At 36.1% G+C, this 15,792-nt stretch overlaps 1 protein-coding gene across 1 annotated transcript in view; it reads left to right on the forward strand.

Moving 5' to 3' along the window:
* Positions 1-15,792, forward strand: part of LOC108637685 (contactin-5-like) — a 544,569-nt gene that overhangs the window by 298,027 nt on the left and 230,750 nt on the right. Inside the window, exon 2 of the mRNA XM_018059879.1 lies at positions 6,052-6,273. Within this exon, the coding sequence (XP_017915368.1) occupies positions 6,052-6,273 (222 nt within the window). The remainder of the gene's footprint in view (positions 1-6,051; positions 6,274-15,792) is intronic.

Genomic DNA, 15,792 nt, shown 5'->3' on the forward strand with positions numbered 1-15,792 from the left:
GGAAATTGGGTCACAGACCTATTCATGTCTTGCCCAAAGCCTTAGAGCTACTATGAGGTACACTCCAGATTAAATGAGTCCATCTTACTTTGGAGCCTATATTACAGATAAGTTTACTGACAGATCCAAAATTCTCAATCAATAAAATGAGGGGCGAAGATGTAGGGAGCAGATGTACGCATCACAGCCAGGAAAAGAGATTTTGTTCCCAAGAACTCAATCATGATGTCAGTAATATATGACTATAAGATGCTGACAAGTTTCCTATCTTGGTTTTTGTGCATTTTAAGGATAACTTGGTTTGTTTAATGTTCCTCTACTAATGCTTTACCCAAGTGCGTGTGCCTGATTAGTCACTCAGTTGTGTCCGACACTTTGGGGCCCTTTGGACTGTAGCCCTCCAGGCTCCTTGTTCTATGAGATTCTCCAGACAAGAATACTGGAGAGGATGGCCATGCCCTCCCCCAGGGGATCTTCCTGACCCAGGGATCGAACACACATCCCCAGCATCTCCTATATTGCAGGCAGATTCTTTACCCACCGAACCATAGGGGAAACTTTTACCCAAGTGTAACACTTTCCCAATATTCTGCGACTGTCAATTCCATGAAATCAGGAACCACTTGTGATTTACTTGTAGCTGTATCCCTAGTTCCTAACACATAGTCAATGAAGAAATGTCGAAAAAGTCAATGAATGCTGAATGAGAAAAGAGTGAATTTGGAAGAAATGACAATTGAGTTTACTGAAAGCAAGCAAAGAGTTATGTGTGGAAGGAATCCAGTCCAGACACCATCAGATTGTCACTTAGCATGTATATTTCACTAAGCCTCTTTGAAATCCCAGGCTCAGAATTTAGACCCAACCTGGACTTCCCTGGTGTCTCAGATGACAAAGTGTCTGCCTACAATGCAGGAGACCTGGGTTCAATCCCTGGGTCGGGAAGATCTCCTGGAGAAGAAAAGGACAACCCACTCCAGTGTTCTTGCCTGGAAAATGCCATGGACAGAGGAGCCTGGTAGGCTATAGTCCGTGGGGTCACAAAGAGTCATACATGACTGAGTGACTTCACTCACTATATTTTAGTTCTTAAATAATAGCTATTGAAGTGATAAGTAAAGATAGATTCTGAACCCTGAGTAATGTTTACCATATGAACTCTCTTGGGAAATGCCTTTTAGAACAGACATTAGTCAATTTTTAGAAGCTGATGCAGAACCAAAAAGAGAGAGTGAGTAAAGACATAGAAGTAGGCGTTAGAATGAGAGTAGGAAAATAGTGGAATATCAAAGACTTGAATCTGGATCCAAGTAATTGAGACTAGAGTAAAGGTGGAATTCATCTGGGAGGAAGTCTATGTTCATGAAAAATAGCTTTTAAGGGCTAGTTTATAAATAGAGATTTTTTTTTTTAAGCAACATATACTGACATTTAGGTTGAAGAGACAAATAAGAACTAGGAAAGGAAATAAGCAGTAGTCAATGAAATAGCAATAAAAACAAAGATTTTAATATCCTAGAATCACATGAACAAAATGTTTAAAGGAAAAAGGAATGGTTAACCATGCTGAACACTGATGACGGGTCTAGTAGAATGACCTGCTCTTCGTTAACTTGAAAGAGAGCTATTTTTGTGGAGTGGCATAAGCAAAGCTACTTGAAATAGGCTCAAGGGAGGAGGGGAGAAGAGGAATTGAACATGATGACTATCCATAACTCTTTTCAAGAAATCTTTCTATAAAGGAAAATTAGTGGAAAAAATGGTAGGTCAAGGTGGCCTTATTAAGGTTAGAAGAATTTCCGTACAGTTATGGGGATAATCTAACAGGGAGACAACAATTGGTGCTGATGGAGAGATAGAGGGGATTTTCTAGAGTGATTTCCTTCAGCAGTCAAGATAGGATGTAATAGAATTCAGTGCACACAACTGGCCTTTAATAGATGCACATATTGTTTATATGTAGCATATCAGTGAATGCAAAATAGAGTATATGCGTGCACATACAATCGGTAGGAGCATGTGAGGGACCCTTTCTTCTGATTTCTTCTACTTTCTCAGTGAAATTTATTATTGTTGTTCATGCAACTCTTTGTGACCTCATGCACTGCAGCACACAAGGTTTCCCTGTCCTTCCCTGTCTCCCGGAATTTGCTCAATTCAAGTCCATTGAGTCGATGATGCCATCCAACCATCTCATCCTCTGTCATCCTCTTCTCCTTCTGTGCTCAGTCTTTCTCAGCATCAGGGTCTTTTCCAGTGAGTCAGCTCTTGGCCAAAGTATTGGAGCTTCAGCTTCAGCATCTGTCCTTCCAATAAGTATTCAGGGTTGATTTCCTATAGGGTTAACTGGTTTGTTCTTGTAGCCTAACGGACTCTCAAGAGTTCTCCAATGCCACAATTTGAAATCATCAATTCTTTGGTGCTCAACTTTCTTTACGGTCCAACTCTCACATCCATACATGACCACTGGAAAAACCATATCTTTGACTAGATGGACTATTGCTGACAAATTGATGTCTCTGCTGCTTAATATGATGTTTAGGTTTGTCATAGATTTTCTTTCAAGGAGCAAACATCTTTTAGCTTCATGGCTGCAGTCACTGTCCATAGTGATTTTGGAACCCAAGAAAGTAAAGTCTGTCACTGTTTCCATTGTTTCTCCATCTATTTGCCATTAAGTGATGGGACTGGATCCATGATCTTCCTTTTTTGAATGCTGAGTTTTAAGCCAGCTCTTTCACCTTCATCAAGAAGCTCTTTAGTTCCTCTTCACTTTCTGTCCTAAGGGTAGTGTCATCTGCGTATCTGAGGTTATTCAAATTTCTCCTGGCAATCTTAATTCCAGCTTGTGCTTCACACAGCCTGGCATTTTGCATGATGTATTCTGCATATAAGTTAGCTAGCTAACTGCATGTCTAGCTCTCGACCTGCCTCAAAACTGAATTATTGAGCTTTCACCTCAAGCACATGCATGCCTTTTCCTGCATTCTCACCATCTTCTTACCATCTTCAGACCATCCTCAGTTTCTTACTTTCCCTTCCTTGCCTCTGATTCAGTCAGTAATTTTATTGACTTTATTCCCATACAGATGATCACCTCAGTTCTCACTAATCTTTGTCTCTTTTACAGTTTTAGGCTTTTGCGTAGCCTTTTTTCCGTTTTAGCTTGATCCAAATGGCACTTCAGCCAGCATGATCTTTCTAAAATGTATGTTGTTCTCCAGATATTTCATCATTGGCCCTTTGTTTACTTATCCAGCCTTACCTCTTTTCTCATCTATGTTACTCTCATCCTAAGCTCCAGACTATTATAATCTACTAAGTGTGCCATTGTGCCTTTCTTTTTAGGTCTTCATGTACTCTCTCTCTTTTGTACAGAGTATCTTTTTTTTTCCCTACACAGAGTTTTGCTGAAATAATCACTAATGCACTTTCAGGGCTCACTTGGATAGCATTCCATCTGAAAATCATATTCTGATGTCTCTAGGTTGAATGAAAGGATTCTCCAGTTGTGGATTAAAGTCCATAGATTCCTGAATTTACATTTTCCTCACAGTGAATTAAAGCTGCACACACAGTTACCTTTATTCTCCACTATATAATATGCTTCTTAAAGGCTGATGCAATACAATTTTCCCTCAGAATCCATGGGAGATTGTTTGGACCCCTGAAGATACCAAGATCTGAGAATTCTCAAGTCTCTTGTATAAAATGAATTAGTATTTGTGTATAACCCACACACATCCTCCTGAACCCTTTAAAACAACTCTGCTGCTGCTGCTAAGTCGCTTCAGTCATGTCCGACTCTATGTGACCCCATAGATGGCAGCCCACCAGGCTCCTCCGTCCCTGGGATTCTCCAGTCAAGAACACTGGAGTGGGTTGCCATTTCCTTCTCCAAAAGACAACTCTAGATAATGTATAATAACTACTACAATGTAAATAGTTGTGCAGAAAATTCAAGTTTTGCTTTTTGGAACTTCATGGAAGTTTTTTTCCTTGAATATTTTCAATTTGTAGTTGATTGAATCTGGGGCTATAAAAGGCCAACAATATTTGTTCACCCTTGTCCTCATAGCATTTATCCCCTACCAAGTTCTCATTACATGCTTTTTGAATACATGAATGAATGAATAAATTGTTAGATTTCTAGTAGCAGCTTTGGATTTACTTTAATTGATGAAAAAGTAATTTTCACTGCAACAGATGCAACTGATTACATAACGAATGAAGTCCTGCTGTGAAGCACAACAGCCAAATCCTAATTTGGCTCATCTCTATTTGCATGAAGTATTATAAGCCAATTACTGTACCACTTGGACAGTATGCATTTTGTATGTGTGTGAGTATATATATGTGTATATCTATATATACATATATATTTATATTTTTTAATAGTCATGATAATGATCCCGGCTTGTTTGAATTTCATTATGACCTTTCTGCTTTTCCATTAATTATCTTTATCTAATTTTAAGAACTATAAACTGCATTCTCATACTCCATTTTAATTTTTAACACTTGCATGGGATTTTTTTTTTCTTTTTATATATGAACAAGTTAGGCAGCTAAAACACAGAGCAACAAGACTGCACAGAAAAATGAATAGGTTCAGAGACTTCAATTACAAACTACCTTAAAGGAAAACTCATTCTCTTTTCATTACCTTATACCTCTAGGTGCCAAAACTTGCATTTAATTTCAGGTTTTAAAGGAGATTTTATGTCTACCCATAATCTGTCCTCATACAGTTTACCCAGGAGAGCTTAGCTATTTTCAGTTAAAATTGATCCACCTTTACCAGACTTGTGGTTGAACACAAAGACTAAAAGACATCAATCTGTTAACAGCTCTTGATGGGATTGGACTACACCTATTGTGTTCATTTTAAAGGGTGGAGTACATCTAAAGATACATCTTTTTGAGTTTCAGAGAAATCATATTTACAATTTCACAGAAGAGAAAATGTTAAATTTAATTAGATGCTTAATACTTAAAGTGTTACTTTCAAACCACAGTAATGCTTCATGCATTCCAAATTATCTCTATAAGACAGGATAATGATTCTAAATAATCTGAATTGCAAGAACTTGCTCACAAATATAAAATTTTACCCAAAATAAATTATCATCCATTAAGTTGAAATGTCAAATACCCTGAACAAAAATGTCTGACTCCTAAAAGTATTTCCAAGGTCAATATTAGGCATAGAAAAAGTCCAATTCCTATTTTTTTTTAAATAATTCAACATAATTAGTTCGTGTTTTTAAACATTTGATCTACATATGAAACTGACTTCCCTGTGGTCAGGAAGAAGAGTAAGTACAGTCTACTTCAGACACTATGCATATCTTTTCTAAGGAAAAGTCTCAGAAATTAAATATGAGAAATGTTGATAATATCATGGTATACATTATACATAACAGATTCTACAAAAAAAAAATCTGTTTTTCTTTTTTCACATTTCATAGTGAATTTGACTACTTTTCAAGAACGTGAAGCATAACTTACCCTCTAAGCCACCTAAGTCTGTCTCGTAGCTTACAGTCTAGTCAAAATATATATACTTCATTAGACATATTTTCTACCATATGGTAAATTTTAGGTGATGAAGATCCAATCTATATTTGTGGAATGTAGTTGATAATGCTTTTTCCCTTAATTTTAAATAATAAAGAAGGAACTTATTTCATATGCGAGGATGGATATTAAGGCCAAATATTACTGACAAATAAAATACGCAAATTGAAATTTGAATGGATTCCTTCCTTCCTTCTTTCTTTTTCCTTCCTCCTTTTCTTCCCTTTTATTTCATTATTTTCATTCATTCCTCATGTCTCTTCTTTCTTTCTTGCAAGATATCAATGTTATAAATACTAGAATTTTCAGAAAGTACTCTAAAATCTGCTTGTAAAATTTTACTTTTTACAGCTCCCACTGTAGTTTCCATTTAATTTCGTCTCTAAGGAAGATTTTCAGCAATGTCTTCAGAAGAAAAGTTTTTATTAAAGTCTTCTAAGAATTCACTTTATTATTATCATTCTTTTACAGAATATTCTGGAGCTCTTCTTGGCCTCCCTACTTCATACGCTGCTTTGCAAAGAATTAAGAAGAGTTCCTTTTCATCCCTGTATGGTTCAAGGACTAGACCACGATACAGCAGCCCTTCATTAGGAACGCTGAGTGTTTCTTCACCAAGCTGGCGAGGGGCAGCTCAACATTATTATTCCCCCATCAATCTTTATCATCCCTCAGATGCCTTCAAACAAGATGGTAAGTGTCCAAAGGAAAATTACACCTGTTGGAGTTAAGCAGGGAAAAAAGAATTTATTCAAGACTATTAAAATACAAGTTAAGCCTATTGCGATAGAGAAGAGAGGTTAAACTCAACTCTGAAACAGCAGTGAGTTTTTAAGATCTGGAAATGTGGAGGACATTAAGGAAGACTTTGGCCACTGTGACTAGGTCATCTATGATAATCGGTGCTTCTTAAAGTTAACCTCTTACCATCCATAGAGACTGGAAAATAGGGAGTCTCTGTTTCCTGATGACTACATTAAAAAAAAAAAAAAGGCTCCCAATTTCTTGAAAAAGACATTTTTAGGTTTTAAAACTGGTAAGAGACTGGGCAATGGTCTACATTTCATGGAAGCAAAGAAATAATTTATAATTTCAGAATTTCTGAAGTAAATTCTCTAAGAAAATGGAGGTTAGGGGACCATAGTCAGAAGGAAAGCAGTCAAAAGTTTAGTGAAGCTGAGGAAAATGTTAGTCATCTTGTTAGTGAAAGTGTTAGTCACTCCCCTGGACTGTAGCCCTCCAGGCTTCCCTATCCATGGAATTCTCCAGACAGGAATACTAAAGTAGCCATTCCCTTCTCCAGGTCTCCTGCATTACAAGTAGTTTTTTTTTTTACCATCTGAGCCACCAAGGAAGCTCAAAGTCAGCTTGGTCATAAGTTAGAGTTATGTTCCATGCATCTTTCAGTTTTTTCCCCCATATATTTAATTATACTTGTTCCATTTCTGATTTAGAACTAGTTTCAGTACAGTCACTCAGTTGTGTCCAACTCTTTGCAGTCCCATGGACTACAGCACACCAGGCTTCCCTGTCCATCACCAACACCTGGAGTTTACTCAAACTCATGTCCATGGAGTCGGTGATGACATCCACCATTTCATCCTCTGTTGTCCCCTTCTCTTCCTGCCTTCAATCTTTCCCAGCATCACGGTCTTTGCAAATGAGTCAGTCCTTCACATCAGGTGGCCAAAGTATTGTTCAGCATCAGTCCTTCCAATGAATATTCAGGACTGATTTCCTTTAGGATTGACTGGTCTGATTTCCTTGCAGTCCAAGGACTCCGGAGAGTCTTTTGCAAGACTACAGTTCAAAAGCATCAATTCTTCAGTACTCAGTTTTTTTATAGTCCAACTCTCATATCCATACATGACTATTGGAATATATTTATATTATATTGTAATATATATAAATATTATATATGTATATTACATGAACACACTTATATGCTGAAAGCAAAATATAACACTTGGAAGGACAATCTGATAATGAATATCAAAAGCATCAATACAGTCATATCCTTCTGTCTCATATTTTATTTCTAGAAATATGCTTCACATAAGGAAGTAATAAACATTGTACACAGAGATATAAGTATACACAACATGATTTATGAGTAGAAAATAAGAAATAATTTAAATGTCCAAACAAGATAGTTAAATAAAGGATGACTATGTGGAGAAGACAATGGCACCCCACTCTAGTACTCTTGCTTGGAGAATCCTGTAGACAGAGGAGCCTGGTGGGCTGCAGTCCATGGGGTCGCTGAGAGTCGGACACAACTGAGCGACTTCACTTTCACTTTTCATTTTCATGCATTGGAGAAGGAAATGGCAACCCACTCCAGTGTTCGTGCCTGGAGAATCCCAGGGATGGGGGAGCCTGGTGGGCTGCCGTCTATGGGGTTGCACAGAGTCAGACACAATTGAAGTGACTTAATAGTAGCAGCAGCATGCAGCTATTAATATTATGGTGTGAACAACATTTTCTAAATGTTGTCTTTGTTAGTTTGGGGTATACCAACAAAACATTACAAGGTTAGTTAACAGAGATAAGCACTACTATTTGATTATTACTAGCTCCTCTACCAGATTTTTTTGCATAGCTTATATCAGTAATACTCTCAACAAACGTATGAAGTGGGTGTTATTACTGCGTTCTTTGGAAGTGGAAACTCAGAAGACATATAAGCATCTTTGACAAGGTCACATTTCTAACAAGTAACCAATATAATTTTAAGTCTAATACACTTTGGGCTATATTTCAATTATGACTGATAAAGGGCTAAACATTTTGAGAAACACCTTGCAAGAACTAAACCACTTGGAAAAATCCTCGGAATGTCAAATTAGGTTGTGGTATTAAGCCCAGGCAAACAGATTCATGCCTTATGATTATGCCAGTTGTTGTCATGTGGACTGTCATTTTATAGTGTTGTCATTTAAATTTTACTTAAGCGTGGTGTTAGTTCCTTAAAATGTTTTATTTTTCAGTGTACTTATAAGCTTTAAGCTTTCATAATATGTTCTGTGGGAAAAAATCAATAGGATTAGGAGATAACTCACAGTTTCAGTGAAAATATTTGCAAAAGGCACACCTGATAAATGACTGTTATTGAAAATGCACAAAGTACTTTTAAAAATCAACATAAGAACTCAACAACATGAGTTAAAGTGGCCAAAAAGACCTTAACAGACTTGTCATCAATGAAGATATGCGGATGGAAAATAATTATATGAAAAACTACACCACATCCTATGTCATCGAGGAAATGAAAATCAAAACAACAATGAGATACCATTACACACTTATTAGAATGACTGGAATCCAGAACACTGAAAACACCAAATACTGTTGAGGATTTGGAGCAACAGGAATACTTGTCTTTTGCTAATGAAACTAGAAAAATGTACAGTCTTTGGAAGAGAGTTTGGAAGTTTCTTGTAAAACTAAACATGCTCATTACATGGGAGAGATGGATAAGCAGAGTATAGAAGATTTTTAGGGCAGTGAAAATACTCTGAATGTTATCATAGTGATGAATATATGTCCTTATACATTTATCCAAATCTATAGAATGTACAACACCAAGAGTGAACCCTAACATAAACTACAACTTTTGCTGATTATTATGTGTAAATGTAGGTTCATCTTTGGTAAAAACGTAGCATTCTGGTGAGTGATGTTGATAATGGGAGAGAGTATGCATGTGTGAGGATGAGATAGGAGAACCCTTCCTCTTAATTTTGCTGTAATCCTAAAACTGCTCTAAAATGAATTATTTTTTAAAAAAATCCAGTACTTTAATTCGAATGCCATATTCCTCAGGTAGAAATGTGTTGGAGTTTGTGTTATTAAGGCATGACTGATCACTGTGGGATACTCTTGTATTTGTTATAATTTAGCACCAGTTAGTGTTCTGTTCCTTTATTCTTTTATTCCAAATGTACTTCAGTGTGGCTTGCAGTGATATATAAAATAGAGCTAAAAAATATGAATTAAAACACATGAAAGTAAGGAACACATGAAACTTCAGGACATAGAATGGAGCTGAGTTTGAAACTAATTCAGATTATCCATTGGAAATGTCTATAAATCTGTCATAGGTTAGTCCCATTTGGGGTAATTAGTTAAACAAAAAGAAACTTTGGTCAGTTACATATTTCCCACTGGCTTAAGGACTAAAATGAAATAGAGAGTAGAAATGCAGCTATTTCCAACACTAAGATTAGACAAATTTTCTTAAGGGCCCTCATTAACAACTCACTATTTGATGTAATGATTAGTGACCAGACAATATTCTTGATATGTACATAACAATGAGTTTCATCTGCTCCAACAAAGATAGATGAAATTCAATTATCAATAATAAAATGGGAAGCAATTATCTAACATTGTGCTCTTTTAATCTTTAATGTGTATACAATCACTTGACAGCCTTGTTAAAATACACCCCCTTTCAATAGATCAGGAGTGAGGACCATATAAGCTGCATTTATCAAACCTTCTAGGTGACGCTTATGCAGCTGGTCTGTGGACTATGCTCAGAGTAGCAAGGCTCTAGGCTGCAAACTAGTTTGATATAATTTAAGTCTTCTGTTGCTCTTGTTTGGTCTGTATTTAGAGGATCAGAAAGAATGGATATACTGAATATTTTCCAAGTAATCTTCCATAACTGTTGTTTTCTCATCTGAGCATTTTAAAGATCTTGGCTAGATGTGACTTTGAGTTTGTTCTCTCTGATAACAGCCTGACATATGGCTTTTGTCAGGTAATTCCCTTTAACCTTAATAGAGAGTAAAGCTGGTGTTGACATGCTTTTGTGAAAAACAAGAAAACTAACAGAGCCTGAATAGAAAGTCATTCCATTCCTGCTCAAGTGAAGCCCAGAAGTACCCCAGATAGGGTTAAGATATTTCTGAGCAACATAAAAGTGTAGTTTGCAGAGCAATTTGGGAAAGCAATTCCACTTTGGTATATACCACCTGGAGTAACCCTCCCACACATGCACAAGAAAATAGAAAAGTATGCTCACTGCAATATAAGTTTAAAAACAAAAAATTGGAAACAACCCACATGCCCATCAGAAGGGAAATGGATAATACATAAATGGTGTTTGTCATTCACTGAAAAATTAAAACTGTTAAAGGCAAATATCTTTATACAACAAAATAGATATATTTCAAAATATAACATCTAGTGAACATGGAAATTTGCAGAGTATCATATACAATGTCACTTATGTAAAAAAGTAAGAATCAAAGAAATATATTGAGTTCACCAAAAAGTTTATTTATGTTTTTCCAACTATCATATGTAAATTTTTAATGTATGAGCCTGAGACAGAAAGGGATTATAGTGCTTACCTCTGAGGACAATGGGAAAATGAGAGCAAGGAAATAGCACCAGGATATGGAAGAGAGATGACCTAACTGTATGATATTTTATTTGTTAAAATATGAAATATGAAACAAATATGATGACTGATAGTAAGTAGACTATAAAATTGATCACAGTGATTCCTAGTTGCTGGTATTTATAAGGCGATCCCTTTTTTTTCACTGTGGGATGATGCTAGTAACCTTCTGGAGAATAGATTATGACTATATTTCTTCCAACACTGAGTTATAAAAGACTGACTTGCATCTGACTTCCATTCCAAAGAAGAAAGCTTAATCAGGACCTGAGTAGCAGATTCATGTTGATGTATGGCAAAACCAATACAATATTGTAAAGTAATTAACCTCCAATTAAAATACATAAATTTATATTAAAAAAAAACAAATCTTGACTGATTTTAGGATTGGCTGCCTAAAAAGAGTACTAACCTCTTGAGATGATCACAAGGTAAATAAAATACATGAAACTTATAAAAAAGAACCCTTAAAATCACAATATTGTAAGAAGAATACCCTGTAGAAAACATGGAAGGATGGTGAAGACATCCACAAAATAAAGAAAAGTTTTATGTTTATTATCTCAAAGTCTCTGTTTGTCGTGAAACCACATGTGGTTTAACTTGTCCTCTGGCTCTGTGCCTTTCACCAGGTAGGACTTCAGCCTCATCTCAAGGCTCAGATAGGTATAGACCCACTTGTTAGCTCACTTACCTCACATATTGTTCGCAAGATTCAATTGCTCAGGGTTTTCGGAGCAAGTGCCTCAACTGCTCATTGGCTGTTGGCCAAAGGCCATTCTCAGGGGGCTTTTCCATAAGGTAGCTCACAGCCTGGTAGCTGATTTCCCACAGCAGGAGCAGAGCAGAGCAAGAGAAGGCAAACAAGATGGCTACAGTAAAAGTACCACAGTGAGTCTCTGATTCTTGGTTGAGGTGAGGAAGTAGAGATAGGGAAATAAATAAAATTTGAGCTAGACTCAAGAAGGGGAGAAGAGAAACTGAGAGTGCCTAAAAGAGAGAATGCTGTTCATTTCAGCTGAGCAATCAGAGGAGTCCTCTAATTGTTCTTTCTGTTTCAATCTGATACTGTTATTTTGGATAATTACAGTGATCACTTTAAATTATTCCAGTGAAATGTTCCATAGACCAAAGGACATTATCAAGTTTTAAAAAAGAGTTGTAAATAGTTATTCTAAAGTAGTTGTTTGAATGCAAGGAATATCTTTTAATTGATTTTAAAAACTGACTGTTCAAACTAGAAATGCTCATGGTAGTATAGGTTAATCAAAAGCCCTTATGAGTCAGGACCTCAACACCTGCAAAACATGTTCTTGTTTTGGATTTTGCAATGTAGACAAGGACTATCAATCAATGCTGATTTTATACCTGTTACTGCCATTATAAAAGAACAACCAATAAATTGGTCTTTGATTTTGTCTCTTTTTTGTTATTGTTGTGGTTTTAGTGGGAGTAAACATAACTAAGTGTAGGGTGCATTTTATTCTTCTATATGTGATCTGATAGATGAGATATTTTCTTGCTGGCAGAAGGATAGTCTGGATTAGGAGTGATTCTGATTACAATGTTTAGGTTTTTATTGGTGAAGCCCATTCATGGGATTCAGAGAATACAAATGCAACCTTGTGGAAAAAAAAAAAAAAAAAAAACTGTGGTTCTTAAAAATTGTTGCTGTTTAGTCGCTAACTTGTGTTCTACTTTTTGTAACTCCATGGACTGCAGCACACCCAGCTTCCCTGTCCTTTACTATTTCCCAAAGTTTGCTCAAATTCATGTCCATTGAGTCAGTGATGTTATCCAACAATCTCATACTCTGTCACCCCCTTCTCCTTTTGCCTTCAATCTTTCCCAGCATCAGGGTCTTTACCAGTGAGTCAACTCTTTGCATCAGGTGACCAAAATATTGGAGCTTCAGCTTCAGCATCAGTCCTTCCAATGAATATTCAGGGTTAATTGCCTTTAAGATTGACCCTTGCAGTCCAAGGGACTCTCAAGAATCTTCTCTAGCACAGCAATTCAAAAGCATCAATTCTTTGGTGCTCAGCCTTCTTTATGGCCCAGCTCTCACATTTGTACATGATTACTTTAAAAACCATAGCTTTGACTATATAGGACTGTGTTGGCCCTGCTTTTTAATACATTGTCTAGGTTTGTCATAGCTTTCTTTCCAAGGAAAACGTGTCTTTGCATTTCATGGCTACAGTCACCATTCACAGTGAATGTGAAGTCCAAGAAAATAAAATCTGTCACTGCTTCCATTTTTTCCCCTTCTATTTGCCATGAAGTGATGGGACTGAATGCCATGATCTTAGTTTTTTGAATGTTGAGTTTTAAGTCAGCTTTTTCTCTATCCTCTTTAGCTGAAGCAAATTATTTTTTTTGCTACATTTATATAATTTTGGATCTTTTTAATTTCCTCAGTGATAAGTGCAACCTACAATTTATGTACCACTCTGACTCTATCCAGGTTTTGGAATTGCTACCACTGGCTTCCGACATCTTGGAGATACCTGAAACCTACCAAATTTGTTGCTTCATATCCTCAGTACCTTTGGCTCAATTTCATTGCTGATGTGACTTGTTTCCAGATTAGGTTTGGAACATGGGCAATGGCATCATGACTCAAAGTGATCTCTGTGTTGACAATTTCCTGTTGTTTCTTCAAAATACACTTTGCTGGTATATTGTCTTGGAGATCAAATAAAACATTTAAATGATCTTTTATGAGAATAATAACTCCCTCTGGGCAAGGAACAGAGTATTTCCCTTGGATGATATACTCCTTGGTGAATCAGATCACTCCATTTTCTCTCAGTTTAAGACTATCTTTTTTTTTTTTTTTTTTTTTAGTTGAAGGATAATTTACATTACAATGTTGTGTTGCTTTCTGATGTATAACATGAATCAGCCAGAAGTATACATACATCCCCTCCTTCTTGATTCTCCCTAGCACTCCATTCCATCCAGCCCTAGCACAGAGTTGAGCTCTCTGCTTTATACCGCAGCCTCCCACTAGCTATTTTACATGAGATAGTGTATATAAGCCTTATGATTTCATGACTATTCTTTGAAACTTTGATTTTATTGTTTTATTGTATTCTTAATTTTTGAGTTATTTTTTATTATTTTCTGTTACTATCCTTTTCTATCCAACTTACTTACATGTCATTTGAGCAAAGACCATCTTGTATACTCCTCTTTTTTCTCTTTCAGAACTTAGAGCAGGGCAAGCTTAGTAAGAGATTAACAAATATTGTTTAATTAAGGATGCATCTACTTGAGGAATTTGAAATATGACTTTAGATTAAATTTCTAAGCCATGACAGAATATTTACCTGAAAATTGTAGAACTAAATTATGTTTTTTGAATTGCAAATGAAAAGGAGGGAAAAACAATGTCTTCCATTTGTTGACAAGTAGCTAGTGATTTGAAATCTTCTGAATGTTATATGGGATCAGTTCACTTCAATTATTCTCATGTGATAGCACCTCTGAATCATCTGACCTCTCTTTTATAGGTACATTAAAAGCAATGAAAAAATCTATTAGAATCAATTTATTGTATGTGCACAACATAATACTACTACCCATGAAACATTCATTACAATGCTTTTTCATAAATCATGTTCTTCAATTCTTAGAAATCCTTGAAAGTTTTATAATGATAGTTCACACTTGTTTAACTTTTATAAAGAAACAATCTCAATGTTAAAAGGCACCTTAAAGAAAGGTTTGGATATTCTCTTTAAGAGTTTATCTTATATTCTCATATAGTGTGAAAAGTTTTTTCACATTCTAACTGTGTCATTATAAAATGCAATTTCTAACCAAACATTTCAAAATCTTTGGAAATTATCACATGAAATAGATTACTGATCATTAAAATTGAAATTGTTTTAATGGTATTGGGCATGATATTTTTATATTTCTTCTTAGATTGTAAGAAGAAGAGCCTGCCGGGCTGCAGTCCATGGAATCAGACACGACTGTGAGACTAACTTGAGAAAAGTAGATTCAGAAGTAATTGTTTAAAAGAGGATATAAGTCTGAAAGACAAGTTTAGAATCTAGAAGTGAAGTGAAGTCACTCAGTCGTGTCTGACTCTTTGTGACCCCATGGACTGTAGCCCACCAGGCTCCTTGGTCCTTGGGATTTTCCAGGCATGAATACTGGAATGGGTTGCCATTCCCTTCTCCAGGGGATCCTCCTGATCCAGGGATCGGACCCAGGTTTCCCGCATTGTAAGCAGACACTTTACTGTCTGAGCTACCAGGGAAGCCCCAATGGTAATGCTGGGAAAACTCAGGACACAATTGAAAACACATGAGCCAACTAAGAAGCAAGGCTTCCCTAGGGAACGTGGCTGTAAAAGTCTCACATAAGGTGATACTTAAAACATTTCTGGCAGGAAAAAAGTTTGTATCTGGATAGTTTATCGATAAGTGGTAGAAATTTCAAAAAGGATTAGAGTGGATGAAACGTCAGCTTGATCCTAAGACATGACTCAACAAGGAAACCAATGTCTCCATAAACAAAATGACATACCAGTGCTTCAAGAAGCTTCACTAACAGAAGAGCATGTGGACATCAGGGTCGCATTTCACAGTAGAGCTTCAACCTCCTATTTAGGCATCTCTGTCTAAAGACTACTGCCAATACCATGCTAACTAAGGATCTGGTTTATTGTTCTAGTCTGATTCTTTTTTTTTTTTTTTTACCAGTGATTCATTCCATTTATTATTATTATTATTTTTTTTTTTTACTTTACAATATTGTATTGGTTTTGCCTCACATCAACA

The sequence above is a fragment of the Capra hircus genome, chromosome 15 (assembly GCF_001704415.2).
Source record: "Capra hircus breed San Clemente chromosome 15, ASM170441v1, whole genome shotgun sequence".
In the NCBI taxonomy this organism is placed as follows: domain Eukaryota; kingdom Metazoa; phylum Chordata; class Mammalia; order Artiodactyla; family Bovidae; genus Capra; species Capra hircus.